Genomic DNA, 18,064 nt, shown 5'->3' with positions numbered 1-18,064 from the left:
TATGGATACCTTTTTGAGTTTCATCTCCTAGCCTGCCATCACTGTTCTGGAGTGTGAGTTTGTCTGTACTTGCTGACTTGCTTCCATTCCTTAGCTCGGTAGAGATTACCTAGAGAGAGGTCTGTGCTCTTTGCCATAGTGACACTTCTGTACTACTATAGCAGATGGAGTTGTGTCAAGGCAGTTCAGTTTCTCTGCTTCTAATACTTGGTGAAATATAAATCTTGTTATTCAGGCTTTAAAAATAACATGTTTCTGGGCATGGGGCGAAAGGCTAACTTTAAATATCCCCACTCATTTCAGTATTTCCGTGCTCAAATTCTGCTCTTGGCCTGCTATGTAGATCCATCTTGATCAGAAGACTGATGTAAGTGAAAAGCTTAGTTTTCTCTTACCAAGTCCCCAGTTAGTATACTGTCCCTATGGTAGCATCATAAAGATTCAAGTGGTCAAACACACACACACACTTGCTTGTTTGAGCTTCAGTGGGTTCCGGATCATCTGGACAATCTCTGCCTTCCGCTCGTTTTCCAATGAGTGTGTATATATATATATACATATAGAAATATTTTCTAATGCATTTTCCATCAAGAAAATGAGAAACTATTAGAGGGATTATTTTGGCAAAAATGGAACCTCTTTGTCAGTCTCTTAAGGATATTTTGGAATAGAAGACTCCAGCTCTTGCAGCTACACTGGCATGATGGAAAAAAGTAAAGGGGTTTAGAGGGTTTTTGTTTGTCTCCCTCCCTCTTGCTTCCTGTGATTCCAGAGGCAGGGTAAATGTTAACCGTAATGTCGTAACTTGTTGTTCAGTCACTGTCAGGTGATCATAAGAAGCTATGTATGAAAGAGCTACTTTTGTTTTGCTTTTTTTCCCCAGGGACCAGCTTAGGAACATTTTAGGAGTGGACAGGGCAAAAGCAGACTGATGGTGTTCATGGAGTGTTCTGCTGTGTTTCTACCATCAACCTCGTCTCCAATCTCCATGTCACTCCTGCATGCAAGCTAAACATAGAGAACTAAAATGCTTTTCTACCTCTGATCTACACTTCTCCCTGCCCTGGGTGTGGGATGTGCTGGCTTTATCACATCTTCCTCAAAACAGATGGTGAGAACAGGAGTGGGAAAGTGAGGTGGAGTTCTGGTTTGCACCATGCGTTGTTTACTATAGCCACATTAGTACAGGTTAGCTGATACATGGCGAGACTGTAGTTGCTGGGGTTAAGGAAAACAGCAGTTGGGAGCATTTCTTCACGGCCACATATTAGCTTGTGTCCCATTTAAAGTGCAATGCTGTTCAAGGCACGGGTTAGATCTGGTACCAGGGTTATGAAAGGTCTGGTAGATGCTTGTAAATTTTTTTACTGCTTTGCTGCTTCTCTGAATGCTGCTGTGCTGCCATAGTTGTGAGTTTTTACCCAAATCAAAATAAGAAAATAAGGCTGGAAAGGACTCAAGAAATCTGTCCTTGTGTCCTAGGCTGGGAGCCTTAGGGCTGCAGCCTGAGAGACCTGATACCTTTTCATTCTGGTAATGTCTTACAGGTGTGTTTCTCTCATTTTCACAAATGCAGTGGTATGCTAACACAGACTCTCAATCTGCTGTGCTGTCTTTTAAATTAGTGTATCTTCAATTTTGAGATAGAATTTCAGTCATTAATATCACTACTGTTTGCATGAAAAAGTATTTCTTTATTTGATCTGTACCTTGGGGACTTCATTTGAAACACTGTGTACACAGAAAGCCTTAGCTCATGTCTTAAGTGCTCTCATGGGAGTACTTGGAGGTATTGCTGCGTGTTTGGCAGAGAGTGTGCAGGCAGATTGACTCATTGATTAAATCCACCTTCTTGTGTGTGCACACACACAAATAAGCAAGCAGTGTGCGCATTACATGAACTTTGAAGGAGAGTTTGATTTAGTCTCCTTTCAGACAGATCTAGTACCCTTGGGATGCTGTACCAGGGTTGTTTTGTGTGCGGTTTTCTCCTTTCAGACCTTCCTTTTTGTGAAAGTACTTGTGATGGACTTTGTTACAATAGGCAGAGGGATGGCTTTTGTCTCTTAACATCCTTTGTCCTGTATTGAGCAATGTTTTAACAGAAAAGACAAATATTTTTACTTCTCTCTCTGCGATGTTGTTATCAAAAAGGAGTATTTTAGAAATGCTGTGCACAAGACAGGAAAGAGGCTGTATGTGTTGTATATAATATGTTACAGTTTCTGTATTTTGTTAAATGCCTTACATCTATGTCTACAATCAAAATGCAAGTGTAGAAAATTTAAAATACATTTTTAATCTAGCATGGTGACTAAAACATTAGGGAGGGTCTTAACACAGACTTTACATTCTTACTCACCCTCTCCCTTCTTCAACAGTCAGTGCAATGAAGTATGTGTATCTTGACCTTGGTTCTGTTAGTGTTACTGAGCTCATAGGAGAGACTTTTGACTTGGTGTGTTTGGTTTGTTTTTTATGTTTGATGTATCATCAAATGGCCAAATTTTCTCATACAAACAGTAGATTTCAGAGGGCATTGATTTTTATTATGTTGGACTCTAGCTGCCCCAGGTTTATCCACAGAACAGAAATGTGTCCCAGTGAACTTCCTTTAATGGGAAGCATGTGTTCAGTGTCTAGATGTCCGCAGTGGCTTTATAATCTGGATATTAGTTTTCCTTGATTTATCAAGAAGGCAAAGATTGCAGGCTGATGCTACAGTTCTTTGTCTCCCCCTTCCCGTCCAGAATTTTCTCCCTTGCAGTCTCACTGAACTGAGAGAAGTTTGGGTAATGGCTCTAAGAAATATCCAGAGTACCTTCTCATGCTCTTTTCTAGGAGGGCAGATATTCCAGACGGAGGAATAATCTGGTTTATGGAAAGAGACTTCCAACATCTGAACGTTGCTGACATTTGTTAGAAAGCATTTTGTGGTGGAAGTGTTCTGTATTGTATTTATAGGGTAGACTCAAATAGCATCCTTCATATTTGCAGCTTCTGGGGAAACTTTTCCAACCGCTAGTTAGGATTTTGGAAGTGCTTCAGCTTTCCTGATAAGGCCACATACACTGTCTTGAAAATAAACTTCCTGAAATCTGCAAGTGGTCTCCTGTTTTGTGGATGACTGGCTCATTGAAGCTTCTGCCAACTAGCAATGCTTATAGGAAACGTAACCTTTGGCTGACAAGACATTCTGCTGATGTTCACCTACAAGCGCATTTTGGCTCTGGAGACAGTGCGTCTAGCCAACAGGAATAATCTCAGCTGTACTGGACCAGCATGTCAGCTTCCTATCCACAGAACTTGCATTCTCATCTAGGGCAATCTCAGAAATGTAAAATTTTATGTGAAGTCTTGCTTGGTAATTGTATTTCCTGGTAGCAGCTGTGTGTATTATCTTTTAGTGAAAATGTTTTCCAACAGTGTTTTGTAGCAGTACTTGGCTTAACCAAGAGGCTTATTATTGCTTGATACAGCAGCTAGGAAGAAGTTTTCCAGGAATATGGATCACTAGAGGTCTATTATATCAATCTATTTTCCAGAGTCTGAAAACTGAGCTTCTTGACACAAAGTTTAAATGGTTTCAGTATGTTGCTTGTAAACTCATTAATTCTGTCTTTATCAGTGTATCTGGTTTCTCTTTTCCTGGGTAATAACTTCTAAATACGTGGGGGTTATAAATGTGTCTTTATGTCCAGCTTTCTTCCATGAGATCATGATATTGAGCTTTGGTTTTAATTTCTGATTTAAAATTAGAGATGTATGTCTGTTTCCCAGTAGAAACCCTAAACGCTTAAGAATTCTTGAACTCTTACTCTTGGTAACCTGAGCCAGTGTGTCTTTTCTTCCTTAAGTGTAGGTTCACAAAGGTAATGAATGTTTCCATTGAGACTTCCCTTGACCAAGACAGGTTGGCAGAAGAAGTTAAATTCTACCAGTCTTTGGGTGACAGTGTTGTTTTTCGTATTGGTAAAGATGAGACAAGAAAAGTTTGGCAAAATTTTGATAAATTCTTAAATCACATTCATATTTTAGAAATAAGTCAAATACAGTGAATTCCTAATATGAAAGTACTTAATACACCTTTACAAAAGAAGAGTTGACATATAGATGAAAACATTATTACTTTCAATTACTTAGCCTCATTTTTTGTTGAATTGAAACGCTGCAGTACTGGGTTAACCTTGTGTCATTAGCATGTTTCATAAAAGAGAAAATACTTTCAAAAGTTGTCTAATAGTGGAACTTATATTTTGGATTTTTTTTCAGTTTTTGTTTGTGAATAAAGCTATTAACACCATGCCTGATAGCATTCTGAAAGGCTCCAGAGCTGCATTAAGGAAGAAACAGATTTTTCAGCTCTGTAAGAGTCTGGATTTCTTAGTCTCAGGAGGCTTAATTTGTCAACTTGTTTACAAAATTGTTCATATGCAGTTGCTGTGTGAAGTGAAACTCAAACAGCAGTGTTTTGAGTAGATGGCATATCTGAAAGAATCCTTCTTCCTTTTCCCCTGAACACCTGGTTGTGTCCCATTGTTTTTCATTAAACAAAAGGAACTGCATTTTCACTATCTCTTAAATTAAAATTTGCATATTTAATTCAGGGAATATTGTTTGAGGTGAGAGCAGGCAATAGCTGTTCAAGTACAAGTCCTGCTTCTTTGGTTATAAAAACCGATTTCCACAGCTAAGCTTATGCAAAGGACCTTACCTATATTATTTTTCTTTGGCTGCTTGTAGTTTACCAGTCAGCTGTTAGACAAGAGAACAGTGAGGATCATTCATTTCTTCAAAAGCAGCTTAGCTGAACTAGTACTACATATGTCTTGCATAATTTTGTTTTTAAATTTGCTAGTGGTTGAGGTTATAAAAGCTCCTTTTCCTTCGAATTGTTCTCTACAAGATTCCAGTCACATTTAATGAAATCACGCATTTCTACAATTTGCTTGCAAAGTGGAAATTTCTGAACATTGTGGAAGTGACAGACAATGTGGATTTTGCTTGTTGAGACCAAAATCTAAATGATAAAAATGGAAATTAATTAATCTAAAAAGAACTTTAACTGTGCAGGGAGAGCTCTGAAGTGCCTACAATTTAAGTTTTACTGAATTTTCTCATGGAAGATATTTACCATTAATATCAATTTGCATTTTGTCACTTAAGTTCAGCTTGTACGGTGGTAAAAATGAGCTTTCAGTTGTTCCTCATATATTCAATGTATGGCACGTTTTCTATTGCTTTCCAGAAAAATTGAGGGTGACAGTCATTACTATTAGCAGCATGATTCTGAACCTTGTGCAGCATAGGTAACCTTTTGTGGGATATGTGTACGCTGGATACTGTTGAAACTTGCTTCAATCCAAGTGTTGGAAATGGGGGGGTTGGGGAGGGGAAGTATATTGCACGTATGTGCCCTCATATTCCTGAGTGGTTAGGAATGGGATAGGAAGAAACATCTTTATGCTTAGGCAGCAAAATGCAAAGGGAAGTAATTTTCTGTTTATGCAGATCAACAGTGGATTACTTGGCTTAAACTTCCTTAAACCAGAACTCTGAGGCTGTTCCTGTAAATCATTATATGCTGGCCTTTGCTATAGTCAAATTAGGAACTTTCCATCTTGAGTTTGAGCTGTCTCCTGTGCTCTCTTGGAACTGCTGATGCAAATTGTATTGTAGTGTAGACACATGATTTTATTTTGTGCTGTTTAAATAATCATCCTTGAGGTGTACCATATCTGTGAGGCTGACTTTTTTTTTTTTTTTTTCTTTTTCCTTCTCTCTTGGCATATCCAGTACTACTTAATCTCTTAGTTTCTTTAAAGAAAAAAAACAAATGAATGAGGGGGGGGGAAAAAAGCCCAAACCACTTTTCTTTTCTTGTTTCTTGTAGGTTTATGGGTGTCTGTGTGCATCAAGGACAGCTGCACGCACTTACTGAGGTAAGACTATTTCATGATATACATACTGAATATGCACCAGTTCTCAGGCCAGATTCTGCAATGGCTGTTCACCTTGAGCGATAGTTTCTTTTATGGTGATTAGTGAGTTAATCACATGCTGCTTGCATTGCAGTGGGAAGACTGCAGGATCAGGCCTCAGAACTGTACTTTGCTCATAGCCCTTGTATGTCTTTTCTCGTTGGAAGTGCTTATTAGGATAAAAAAAATCACAGTAGGAACATAAAATTTCACTGATAATATTCTAAATGAGAGACATGGACTACCGTTGAGCTTCTAAATATTAATTGTTTCAGTGACATTGCATTGTATTTAAGTCTTACTTATCCTCTGGTTGTGTCTATGTTTCATAGGTGAATTGGGGATGTTTCAGCTGGGTGGTGTTAGTGTATTCAGTCCCTACCACTTCCTGATTTGGAATACCATCAAGATCACAGCTTAATCTGGGTCCCATAAAAAGGAATTATTCCATTGCCCGTATACCCTGGCCAAGATACAGGTATCAAATGAGAAACTGAAGTTTCCATTCGTGTGAGTCTTCCCACTGGGTTTTACTGGGTTGTATGTTTAATTCCCCTGTAAACTGTTCAGGAAAACCAAGAAGGGTGTATGCTCTTGTCAGGAATAGCATTGCCCATTTTGAGTCAAAATCAAGAAAATAGTTTTCCTGCTGTTTTAGTTTGAGTATAGATTGAGGAGAAACTCATGGTTTATAAAGGTACTGTTTCATATTTACTTCTATTTTGTAGGAACTGCTTAATTAAAAGATTAACCCTTTTCCCACCCCCGGAAGACAAGTATGTTATTAGTTAGCAATTAAAACAGGTTCCTGGTATGCTTGCCAAGAACTGCTGTAAAATGAGAAGATTGGATAGCTGTATGGAGTTATCAGGATACATGTGGCTGTCGCTTTCTATAGCTTTCATATGCAGCTCTGAGACAAAGATGCATATATGTGGGCAGTGAATTTCTTCGCCTTCTGGGGTGACAGGTCTGCAGTTCTTGTTCTAGCTACTATTCGAGTGATGCACACTAGTTCACAGTGGCCATATTTCTAGTGTGAGAGCAAAGGTACAGACACTTTCAAAAATTTCAAGATACAGTATGTATGAGGTGTCCTTTGATATGAGTGGGACAGTTTATTTGATCTTCCCCCTGCCCTGTGCTTGGTAGAGGAAACTTCTAAGATTTGACATTAGATGGCTGATCAATTCTTGCAGGCAGGCTTTGCTAACGTTATTGCTAATTTCTTTTGGACCCCTCATCAGTTAAAACTGTAAGGTTTCAGACCCTTCCACTCACTTAATACATCCTAGAAGAGATAGAGCTTTATAACATTTCGCTGTACTAAATCTTAGCTGATCTTCCTCAGTGTGTTTTTTTGGGTTGGTTGGTTTATTTGTTTCCCCCCTTCATCCCAGTTGCTTGCCATTTAAAAATCCCCCCCCTCAGAAAGCCAAGAAAATGAAACCAGCACAGATGCTTCCTCATGGAGAACTAACTTTGTAGCTGCTTGCTTTGTTCAGCTATTTTTGTGTTCTTGGCAAGCAAATAAATCTAAGAAAGAGTTCAAAGAATAACTTTTTATAGTTATAATTCAGAATAACAGAAGAGATTCCTGAAGCATCTTGAGACCAAAGAAGAAAGGTTTTAGACTGAAGAGGGTTGCTGCAAAACTTTGAGAAACACAATAGTTTTAGGGACATATTATAAAAGTACATGTAGTGATCACTGGTTTTCTTATGTGGACCAAGGTGGACATGTAATACCTTCAATAGAAAAAAAACCACAACCGAAGGCCATCATAAGTTGATGTTCTAGGGTATCCACACATAATTCTGTGCAATACAGTAGTTGTTCTTTAGTTTTACAGAGCTTTTAAAAGTTCAGAGCTGTGTGTGTTCCAGGTGGAATTAGTTGTGTTTTCTGGCAACAGTAATGGCATTTTTCCTCTTGAAGTGTGTGTGGAGTAATAGTTGAGTTCAGAAGACTTCTGGAGGTTAGAGAAGGGGGCTGAAATGGCTAGCTGAAGGAGTTACTAGTAAGATGGAGATGGTGGATCACTAGTTCAAATATAGCCCAGGAGGATAAACAAATCAGCCACTGTCTTGTGGCTTTTGTCAGCTTGTGGTCCAAAAAGTTGGTCTCCTAGCTTCCAGTGCTCAACATAATTGATACTAGCCTGATGCTAGTGATGCTAGCACTCAGAGGATTTCTGCCAGGGTTTCACTTCTTTGGGGATGACGCTGTTGGTTCAAAGGCTTGTTGCTCAATAGGTGACTGAGTCACTGCAAGGAGAATCCTCTCTTGCAGTAGCCTATGCTGGACCTGTTCTGTAAGGAGCTTAATTATCCCTTCTTGTGTTTTGAGAGCACAGTTGATGATATGCTTAAGTAAAAGGCATACAGCATCACTTGGAACTTGTGTCTGAGGGCACGATGGGAAACTGTGTTTTTTTGTATGTGTATGTTTTCATGACAGAAGAAGTTGAGAACTTGTGGCAAATGTTTGGTGAATGGATTTAAATGATCTGTACTTAATAGCCTCCTGTGCTATTAACACACAGGGCAACAACCACAAATGGTGTTAGAGGAGCCCTGAGGATTTTATAAGCCTTCTAAGGGGCTACATTAGTAACATACAGCACTTTGTTATTGGAAGGCAGATTCCAAAGTGTTACAGATTTTTTTTCTTGCACGTTTAAACCCACGGGAGGCTAAACGCATAGCCGAGCAGGTTTTTTGCTTGATGAAGGTGTTGATGGTATGTAGGCCTTGGGTTTTTCCCTTTTGGCAGCACTTTACTTTGCTGTAATTGTCCTCTCTCAAGTGGCTTTTGTTTTTAAAACTGTTGGGCAAGAAGCAGTTTCTGTTTGTTTTGAGGTTTTTGACAAATACGAATGGAATTGTTTAATTACAGGCTGCACTGGGACTTTGGCCTTGTTCTGAATCCACAGTCTTATCAGTTTTGAAAATCCAGTATTGTTTTTGAAGTTCTGCTAAAGCCAGAAACTATGGCATATGCCTCCTCTGAAGTAGTTCAGTATCTATCCTTAGAGTCACAGAATGGTTTAGGCTGGCAGAGACTTCTATCCTTGCAAGCGCCTAGTTAAGAAACATTTAAGGGAAGTGAAGTAGATGCTTTGATAGGTGTACCACTCAGATGAGTTATTGCTATGCTCTTTTTCTGGAAAGCCAGGAACTGGGTATTCCTTTCTCAGTATTCAGCTCTAATCTGCAGCTAGTGGTTTGTTTCTGTAGCTACAAGAATCTGCAGGGCTTCCTGCTGTACTTGCATGCCTCTCCAACCTAATTTCAGCCTCTCCTTCAAGTGCCTCTCTGTTTTCCGGCCACCTTCCTAATCTGACAACTCTCTGTTTGCTTCCATTTCTTAATTTCCTGGCACACAGCATCCTCAGACTTGGAGAAACTTGCATACTAGCACAGGCTCTGGTGTCAGTTAGCATGCTATCCTGCTGAGCATTCGGAGACCAGATCTGAGCCACTGCCAGGAGGTTAGCAGACAGCATACACTCCAGGGGACATGAAGTTGTGAGCCAGTTAGTGTGGAGCAGCCGTGGCTTAATAGCAATAGCGTATGATCTTACCCCAGACACATTTACCATGGAATGGATGCAAGCACCCATTTTAGATGGGAAGCAAATTTGTATGTGCATTTCAGGTTCTATAGGCCTATATTATTACATTGAAGCAGACAGCATGCAGTCTAGCATATAAAAGCCACTTAATATCTTTTTATGGATCTTAAATTATTTGTTGAACTCTGTTAAACACGTTTATCTGAATTTCTAAGGAGAGCTCAGGCTAAAATCTTGTTATAATTAGATGTATATATATGCACAGAATGAGTCATACAGCTTGATAATTCCCTCTTGAAGGAAGTGAAAACCCTGACAGCTATGTGTATAGAAGATGGGGAAGGGAGTTATTATGTGTTGATTGGGATATCTTGAAATTGCAGTGCTTCAAAAACAATAATGAATTGTTACAACAGAAGTTTTATGGCTATTAACTCATACTTTATGATAGTAAAAAAGTGGACAAATGCTCTGCTGCCACATTCTGAAGCTGTAGCTTTACTTGCTTTGTGCAGGATCTGACATGCACTGGAGCTTTCTGAGCCAGGGAGAAGGGCCGTGGCAGTGTGATAGGAGCACACGGTCTGTGATGGAGGGGCAGACAGTATTGTTTCAGCTGGCAGCTGGATCTGCTGTCCGCCTGGCTGACATGCCTCTCCTGCAGCCTTTCAGCCTGCCTTCTTGCAGGTGCTGGCATCCTACCAAGTTAAGTCCTTCTGATTCCATCCCAAGTATCTGGTGCGGTATTAGGTGTTTCTTGGGTCTAAGAGTACACTTGGGCAGCCTTGGGTTTAAGGTCCTGTATATGTGGCATCGGAACAATGGTGAGATAACTTTAAGGGGCGAGCCTGCCTTTCTGTGCATCCCAGTGAGTGAGTTCTCCTTATTAGCTGCCTCGCGTACTGCACCTTGCAGGGGCTTTGTGCAGAGGTGCATGAAAGTGCCTTGAAGTCTAAAACGTTTCCTGGGTGCTCAGAGTGGCGTTGTCAGCAGTAATGCATGCTGGCACGTGTAGTATGGACAACAGAGTTTAATGCAGATGTATGTGGCAGAAAGTGCTGTAAGAAAAATCGTGACTGGTGCTTTAACTTTTTTTTTTTTTAAGAGAATCCACAGAATTCTTTGAACTTGTGCAGATTTTCAGTTTAATTTGTGGGTTTTTTTATAGCTGTATCATAAACCCCAGGAACAAATTTACTACGGAAATCCTTCCAGACTTGTTAATTTTTATCTTGGGCAAGATAATGGCTATTGGACAATTTTGACATATTGCACTGAATTTGACACTGCTGTTTTTACCATCAACTACAATCCATTGTTTTAAGACAAGAATGCTGTTATGTAGCAATTGGAAAAGACTTTGCCACCCCCACCCAGTGTATCACTTTCTACTACTAAAGCTCATCTTAATGAAAAAGCCTGTGGCTTTTGAAGAGAGGCTTTTTTTCAATAAGCTCCTCTGTGACAACTGAAAACTTTCCTTCTCTGCTTCTCCCAATAACAATAATGTAAGTAAACTATAAATGCATTTAGTGGAGTTTCAGGCCTTCAAAGGTCATCCTTTTTTTTTGGTGTGTGTTTGGGATTTTTTTTTGGTGGTTTTTTTACTTTTGAAGATAGTACTGATTGGGAAGAAAATCTTAAAATTCTCAGAATTGTTACAGTTGTGCCAAATTATCCTTTTACAAGGAAGGGGAAGTAAGCTCTTCAAGCCAGAATGTCCTTCTGATATACAGCTTTCAGAAGCAGAATCTACCATTAAAAATATTTAATTGACCTTCTTTCTTTTTTCCTCCCCTCAGTCCTTAGGCACCTTTCTAAGGAGAGTCTTGGAATGGAGAAAACCAGACAGACATCACTTAGGTCTCCTTCAAAATCTTTATGCTACAGCAAAAATTGTAGGCATACGTTGCCTTCCAGATGGCAATTGCACTCTTTGGAGAGTTTTAAAAAACCCTGGAGCACCATTCCTGCTCCCTCCTCCCCTGCATCTCCTGTAACACTTGCTAATCCCTAATGTTACTCGACCAGTGTGATTCATATTGCTTGAATAACTTTGGGTTTACTTGTTTAGCAGTGCAAGTATTTAACTCTGTTGTAGTTCCTGGATAAGGTGGCTCTGTTAGTTGTCACTCAAAAAAAGAGAATAGCTGCAGTGCTAAGTTGATTAGCCTGAGCTTTGAGACAACTGAAGATGAAAGTTGTGTTAAAGGTGGCACCAATTAAAAAATTAAAAAAAATGAAAGGACTCTTCTCAACTTCATTCTGTTAGAAAATGTTATGCATCTGCTGGATACTGCCATCCAATTTATAGCAAAAAAAAAAAAAAAAGAAAATTATTAGGGAAGCCCTTTACTTCATGTAAGATTAAAGGTTTAGGTATTCCCAATGTGTACAGTCAAGCCATACTGATTAGAGGCTTCCAGATCAGTTTGTGTTCCTTAATATCTTGTGCTTTTCGTTAGCTACCCTTGCCTATTGAAATCTTCTTTAGGCACTTCATATAGTCTTTCTGACTGTAGTATTGCAAAAAGAAAACTCAAGAGGAAAAGCAAAAAAGCAAAGGGGTGGGGAAACTCTAGAGATGTTTTGGTCCTTTGTCTCTCCCCGGATCTGGTCCCTAATTCCCGTCCAACTTGGTCTCATTTGCATACATAAAGCATCTTCCTTGACGTATTGGAGGTCTCCAGCAGCATGTCAAGTTATTTACGTTATGGTCTTGTGGAACTGGCAACTGCTGTGACTGTATGGAGGAATGAAGTGAGCCACTGTGCAAACTTTCTCTTGGATGTTTTTGTTGACAGCTCTGAGAATGTACCTGCTAATTCTAAACATCTTCCTTTTGTGAGAATGATTTTTGATGCAGAGTAGTGTAAAAAAGATGGAATTTACTTTGAAGTAACTTAAAAAAAAAAAAAGATTTATGTGCTATGATGACAAAGGATAAAACCCCCAAGCCTTCCATATGATTTTCAGCAGCCGGCATTTTAAAATGCCTCCTGGCTGTGGGATGCTGCAGAAGGACTGCTGTTTAAACTTTGTAAGAGCTCCAAGTATGTGTAAAATTCTGCAGATTAAATTGATCCTTATGAACTTTTAGCCAATGAAAAGCATGATTTGTGGATTAATATTGTAATAAATCTCTACTTTCATGCGTTATTCTTTTTGCCTTTAGTTCAGATATTTTTCATAGTATTCATTAAAGCTATGGCTTCGTTTTATTTGCTTCCCTGGGAACAGGAAGAAGAGGAGTTCTTTCAGTGGTGCTGCACTGGTTCTAGTGCTGGGAAGTGTAGAGGCATTGTGGGCCTTGGGAGGTATAAAACCCAAGTACCAGAAGTGGAAATTTAGCCTTACCCAAAAGTATCTCAGAGGCATCAGGTCCTCTGTTAGTATGGTTCCTTTGTACTGCTCCTGGTATGGGCTTCAGTATTAGAACTGAGTATATTTAATTCCAGGGATGTATGGATTATAAAACTAGAGTATCTATTGCTGTTATTTGCTTGCTCCTTTTGCTGCTTTTGTTGTAGGACTGGAAGTCCAGCCAGCACACATCTGTTAATTCCTCTGTTAATTTGGTGGTTTGGGTTCATTAGCTTTACCCTTACAGGAGTCATTAAGAGTCAGGCCGTCCTTGCATGTACTTGCTTTCAGGGTCAAGAGAAAACCATTCATCTGGACCCCAGGGATTTGACTTCTAGAGAAGAGTAACAGTAACCTTGTCTGATGCCACAGTAGTTGCCCCCTCCCTTAATGGCTGAGGACTGTGTGAGAAGTTCTCTGTGAGACCTGAGGAGAAGAGTAGGGGTCATGGCAGCAGCAGTAGGGTTTAAAACAGAGCAGGGAAATAACTCTGGTCTTAGGAAGACTAGGCTAGTCTTTAATGTAAAAGGTGAGAAATCATTCCATTTCATTGCAACTGTTTTTTCCAGCACTAAAATAGAATGAATGTATCACATAAGATGTCTGTTAGGACTGTTCACTAACTGCATATTGCTTTGTTTCTATTCTTGAGAAAAAACAGTTACCTCACTGCAGAAATATTTTGCAAGCATTTAGTCGACGCTTTGAAATATCTAGTTAGTTCTATCATCCTTTTTTAAAAATACATAGAACTGTGGAGTTTTTGTACTTTGGGGAACAGCGTTAAAGTGAATCTACAAGATGCAAAAATCTGTTACTCTGTGCCTGCTTACTGGTGCATGTGAATATCAGCTCAATCTTTTGGGGTGAAAAAAACCCAACCAACTGAACGTGTACAGAAAGACAAGTCTGTTGCCTGTGCTTTCTGATTCATTGCACATGAACAGTAGGGCTAAGTTAGGTGGAACTGGAAGTTATCACCTTAGCTGTCCCATGCAGCAGCTATCTTCCTGAAAGGAAACAGGCGTAGGTAATAGGACTTTTTGTATGAGCCAAAAAGTTAGGAAGCTTCCGTTTATATTCCAAGACGAATGTGTTTATAACATGGCAAACCAAGTGTCTAGTAATATCTATTTGAAATTTTAAAGATCCTGAATCTTAAAGGTGATAAGCCTTGGGATGTCCTTCAGATTTCTTGTATCAAAGTATCATTTTTAGCTTTTGCTTAAATTGTGACATTAAAAAAAAATCTATAAATTTGAATATTAAGTACTTGTATGTGTGTATGTATCTGAAATAAGTTATTTTAATAGCTTTGTCCAGGACCACATGTAGATTTTGTGTGCTTTCTTGTTCCCTGTGTAGCTTGCAAAATGATTCCTAGTACATCTTCAATAATTTTCAAATGCAGTTATTTTTTTTATAAACTTGGTTCGGTACAGACACTTCTTATTTCTTGATTGTACATAATACATTTTAAAAATACTTGTCAGCACTTGAGCCATATTTGGTCTTAAGTTTTGCACTCTTCACAGCATATGTGGACTATCAGGTTCAGTTTTGCTTCAAGGCTTCACTTAAATTCTCAGTTTAATTTGTAAAAAGTGACTGAATGCACTCTCAGCAAATGTAGATTGGTGCTTGATGACCCACTACATCCTTTCTCTGTGCTCTACAAGGCATCATATTTTTTTCATCTTCAAAGCGGTGTCCTTTTTTCCTATAGATTCATTCTTTCTAGAGGAGTACAGCATGTCTCCCTCCAACTTGAGAGATCCGCATATGAAAGGCTTAATTCGTCTGACACTTCCCAGTTTGCAGAATTGCAGAGACCCATTCCTATGTCATTGATCCTTGTCAGGAAGCAGGGGTAGCTCTAGAAGCAGCCATGCCCTGATGCAGCATTAACTAGAGAGTGCTAGCCTAACCAGCTGTATTGGTTTGGGAGGAGGGATGTCTGCCCTAACTACACTTTTTGAAAGGATGCATGGAAAAAAAGGAAAAAAATTATCCAGTTTCCAGTGATGCTTAAGTCTAAATTATCAACTCTAGGAAAACTGAATGAGGGTTAGAAGGATGTGAACACCATCATGCTGTTTTATCATCTAAAGATGTCACATTTTTTCAAAAATAATGCTGTAGGCTCAGTACAGGTGCCTGGGTGTTTTGTTATTCCAACAGCTGAAGAGCTGCAGACTCTGGTACCCATCACTAACTCATACATGAGATTTGAGTTAGGCTGATTAAAGGTGGAAGTAAACCTGACTCAATTGCTATGCACCACTGGATGCAAGATTAAACATGGTACATGTAATAAGTAAATTAGACTGTTAAAAACAAGCAGAGTTTAAAAAGCTTGTAGAAAAGGGAGGGCAGTGGTGGTATTTGGGAAACACCTCACTGTTTAAACCTTATGCTGTAACTTTAAGGCTTCATGAATTATCTTGTAACACACAAAAAGCAGTATGTCTAAGTGAAGTTATTTCACTGAAGTTAAGACAAAGTACATATTCTTTACTTTGTTTATATTATTTTCCTTGGGAACCAAATATTTTTGTGAATTAGTTAAAAAGAAAGAAGACTTCAGTCCCAAACACAGCTTGATGTGCTGCACTTACCAAGAAAGTCCATTTAAAATCACACAAGGGGGCCTGGCTTTCAGTGACAGGAGGCAGGAAATTTAGTGTTCTGGCTGAAATTCCATCTCCAGTTCATACTCTTGCAGCCTGATGTTGTGGCATATGGGGTGTGCTTGACCCTTTAGTTCTTTCTGCAGCAGAAATGATACATGCCTCCACAGGAGTTTCAGCAAAGTCTGTCTGATTTGTAGCTTTGCAATTTTGAGTGCTTATACATCAAAAGTGAGGTTCTTGAAAAGCATGTAAAGGACCTTATTTAAGTTAGATGATCTTTTCTTTTTCTTTTTTTTTTTCCCCTATATCTGATGGCTATTTACCTTTTCACAAATGAAATCTAACCATCTTGTCTGATTGCAGTGGTCAAAGACTGAGGGTTTCCAGAAAAGTACTAAACAATAGAAGATTTTTTTAAAACTGATTTTTGGTTTGTTTATACCAGATTAGCCCCACAGGATGCAGGGCCCCCTGTGGCATAGCTTTAGTTTGATAGGAAGTTAAATGATGCTGTACCTGGTCACAACAGTTGCTCTGAGGACAGGAGGAAGATTTAATTACTGAATTTGTGTGTGTTTTCCTGTGGCAGTCTGTGTAATATGATTTGACCAGTTCCCCCAAAATGCATCTTTTTAAAGAGAGTGACTTCTTATCATGGACATGTGCAGAATTAGAATATTAAGTAAGAAAAGTTCAATTGGATCCTTGCTTTACAGAAAGGTGGAATTGATTCTCAAAAAGCTGCAGTAGAAAGCTCAGTTGTGAGGAAACAGCTGACAAAAATGTAGACTTATGGATGAAGCAAGCTGGCTTTACAGGCTCTGTCTCAGGAGGGCAGTGCTGGCAGATCAGTTAAAGGAAAAACCTACTGTGGCTTGGTGGTGACCAGGTAAATTAAACACACTGGGGACAATTCTACAGAGAAAGTCTCTCCTTTTACCAAAAGCAGACAAGCAGTGTAAGTTGTGTAAGCACTGGGTTGTGCTGAAGGCACAGAGAAACTGCTAGATGCACTTGCAATATGTGGTTAGGCGAGGAGAGAAGGGTGGGTTCTCACATAGGAGGTTCAGATGTAAAAAGTACTATAATCAGAGACACTGAAGAAATCTTCATGTAAAGACAGAAGCCAAGACTTTGAAAATGGGTCTAACTTCAGGCACACAGTCTATATTTATGCATGCAGGTGCTAGATCAGAAGTGATGAGCAACCAGTTATTTCAGTGAGAACTTCTGGATGTGCTAGCTTTTGAATTCTAGTCTTTTTCTTAAATGCCTGTGTATGAGCATAAGAGCTTATGGTTAAACCTCCTTTTATCCAGCCCCCCCCCCCTTCTTTCTTTCTTCTTTTTTTTTTTTTTAATATCTTGGCTACACAGGCTGTATGTTGAATTTAATTCGTTTTTTCCCTCTTGTAGGAGGATGATTGACTTGTTTCATCTCTTCAGAGCCTAAATAGTGTACAAGGAACCTTATTTATTTATTATTTTAATTGAGATAGATGCATGTAATTATAGTGTGTTCTGAGGAATGTTTGCTAAATATCTTGCTGTGGTAGTATCCTTCTTAGAATGTCTTAAGGATAGAAGATAGTAAGAGAAGAGGCAGGTAAATGTTGAACTGCAAACAGCAAGCTCCATTGTCTCATTCCTTCTCTCCCTTCCCTGCATGTGTGGCGCACACATGCCGTTGAGGGGGGTGTGTGTGTATATTGTGTGGGCTTTTTTTGGGGAGGAATTTTTAGTATCAGTATTTTGACACTCATTGTAAGCCTACAGGACCATTTGCCATTGTCTCAAGCAAAACATGAAAACATTCTTGAACTGCAACCCCTGCAATTCTTTTATTGTTACATTCAGATATCCTGGAAATATGTCTAGGTTAATAAGAGTGAGAAGATGCACACTTCTCAGCTATTATGGTATGAGGGGGAGAGAGGGGAGGAGAACTGAATACTGCCTTGAGGAGTAGATTTTCCTGTTGCTTGTATGAACAGATACAGTCCGAATAGATAATGTGATGCTGGCCCTTTAACTTTTTGTCTGGGTTTTTTTTCTCAGATATTTTCCAGTAAATACAATTTGTTTGTATTGCTTTCTCTTCATCATCGCTGCCACCACCCCACTTCACCCTGGACCCCAGGAAACATACTCTTGAATTAAAAAGTGTTTTGTAGTTTCACTTCCTCATTTCACTTACCAGCCATCCAAGCCATTCAGAAACAGGGTTGTGCATGAAAATTCTTTCAATGTTTGCTTTTGCACACTGCTATTAATAGGGGATCTTGGTGCATTCTATAATTGCCAGTGAAGTGTTTGAGCACCCTCAGATGTAAATGGACATTGCAGCACAGCTGCAGAGTTGAGGCTTGGAAAAGCACTCTGAAACAGCTCAAAAACAGTGTTCCTTGTGCAGAATTTAAACAAAGTTTGTAGCATGAGAGGTGTCTGTGTGTTGTAAGTTCTGCTCTCAGTAGATCCTTGTAGCTGTTCTACAGACTTCACAAAATGAAG

The 18,064-nt window shown here is 39.2% G+C and overlaps 1 protein-coding gene across 2 annotated transcripts in view; it reads left to right on the top strand.

Moving 5' to 3' along the window:
• Nucleotides 1–18,064, top strand: part of TESK2 (testis associated actin remodelling kinase 2) — an 84,445-nt gene that overhangs the window by 33,584 nt on the left and 32,797 nt on the right. For both annotated transcript variants that reach the window (XM_055724451.1, XM_055724450.1), the window contains exon 4: nucleotides 5,894–5,942. In XM_055724451.1, coding sequence (XP_055580426.1) covers nucleotides 5,894–5,942 — 49 coding nt within the window. The remainder of the gene's footprint in view (nucleotides 1–5,893; nucleotides 5,943–18,064) is intronic.

This window comes from Falco cherrug, chromosome 12 (genome assembly GCF_023634085.1).
Source record: "Falco cherrug isolate bFalChe1 chromosome 12, bFalChe1.pri, whole genome shotgun sequence".
In the NCBI taxonomy this organism is placed as follows: Eukaryota; Metazoa; Chordata; class Aves; order Falconiformes; family Falconidae; genus Falco; species Falco cherrug.
Note: the sequence above shows the minus strand (reverse complement) of the source record. Positions and strands in the feature narration are given on the sequence as shown.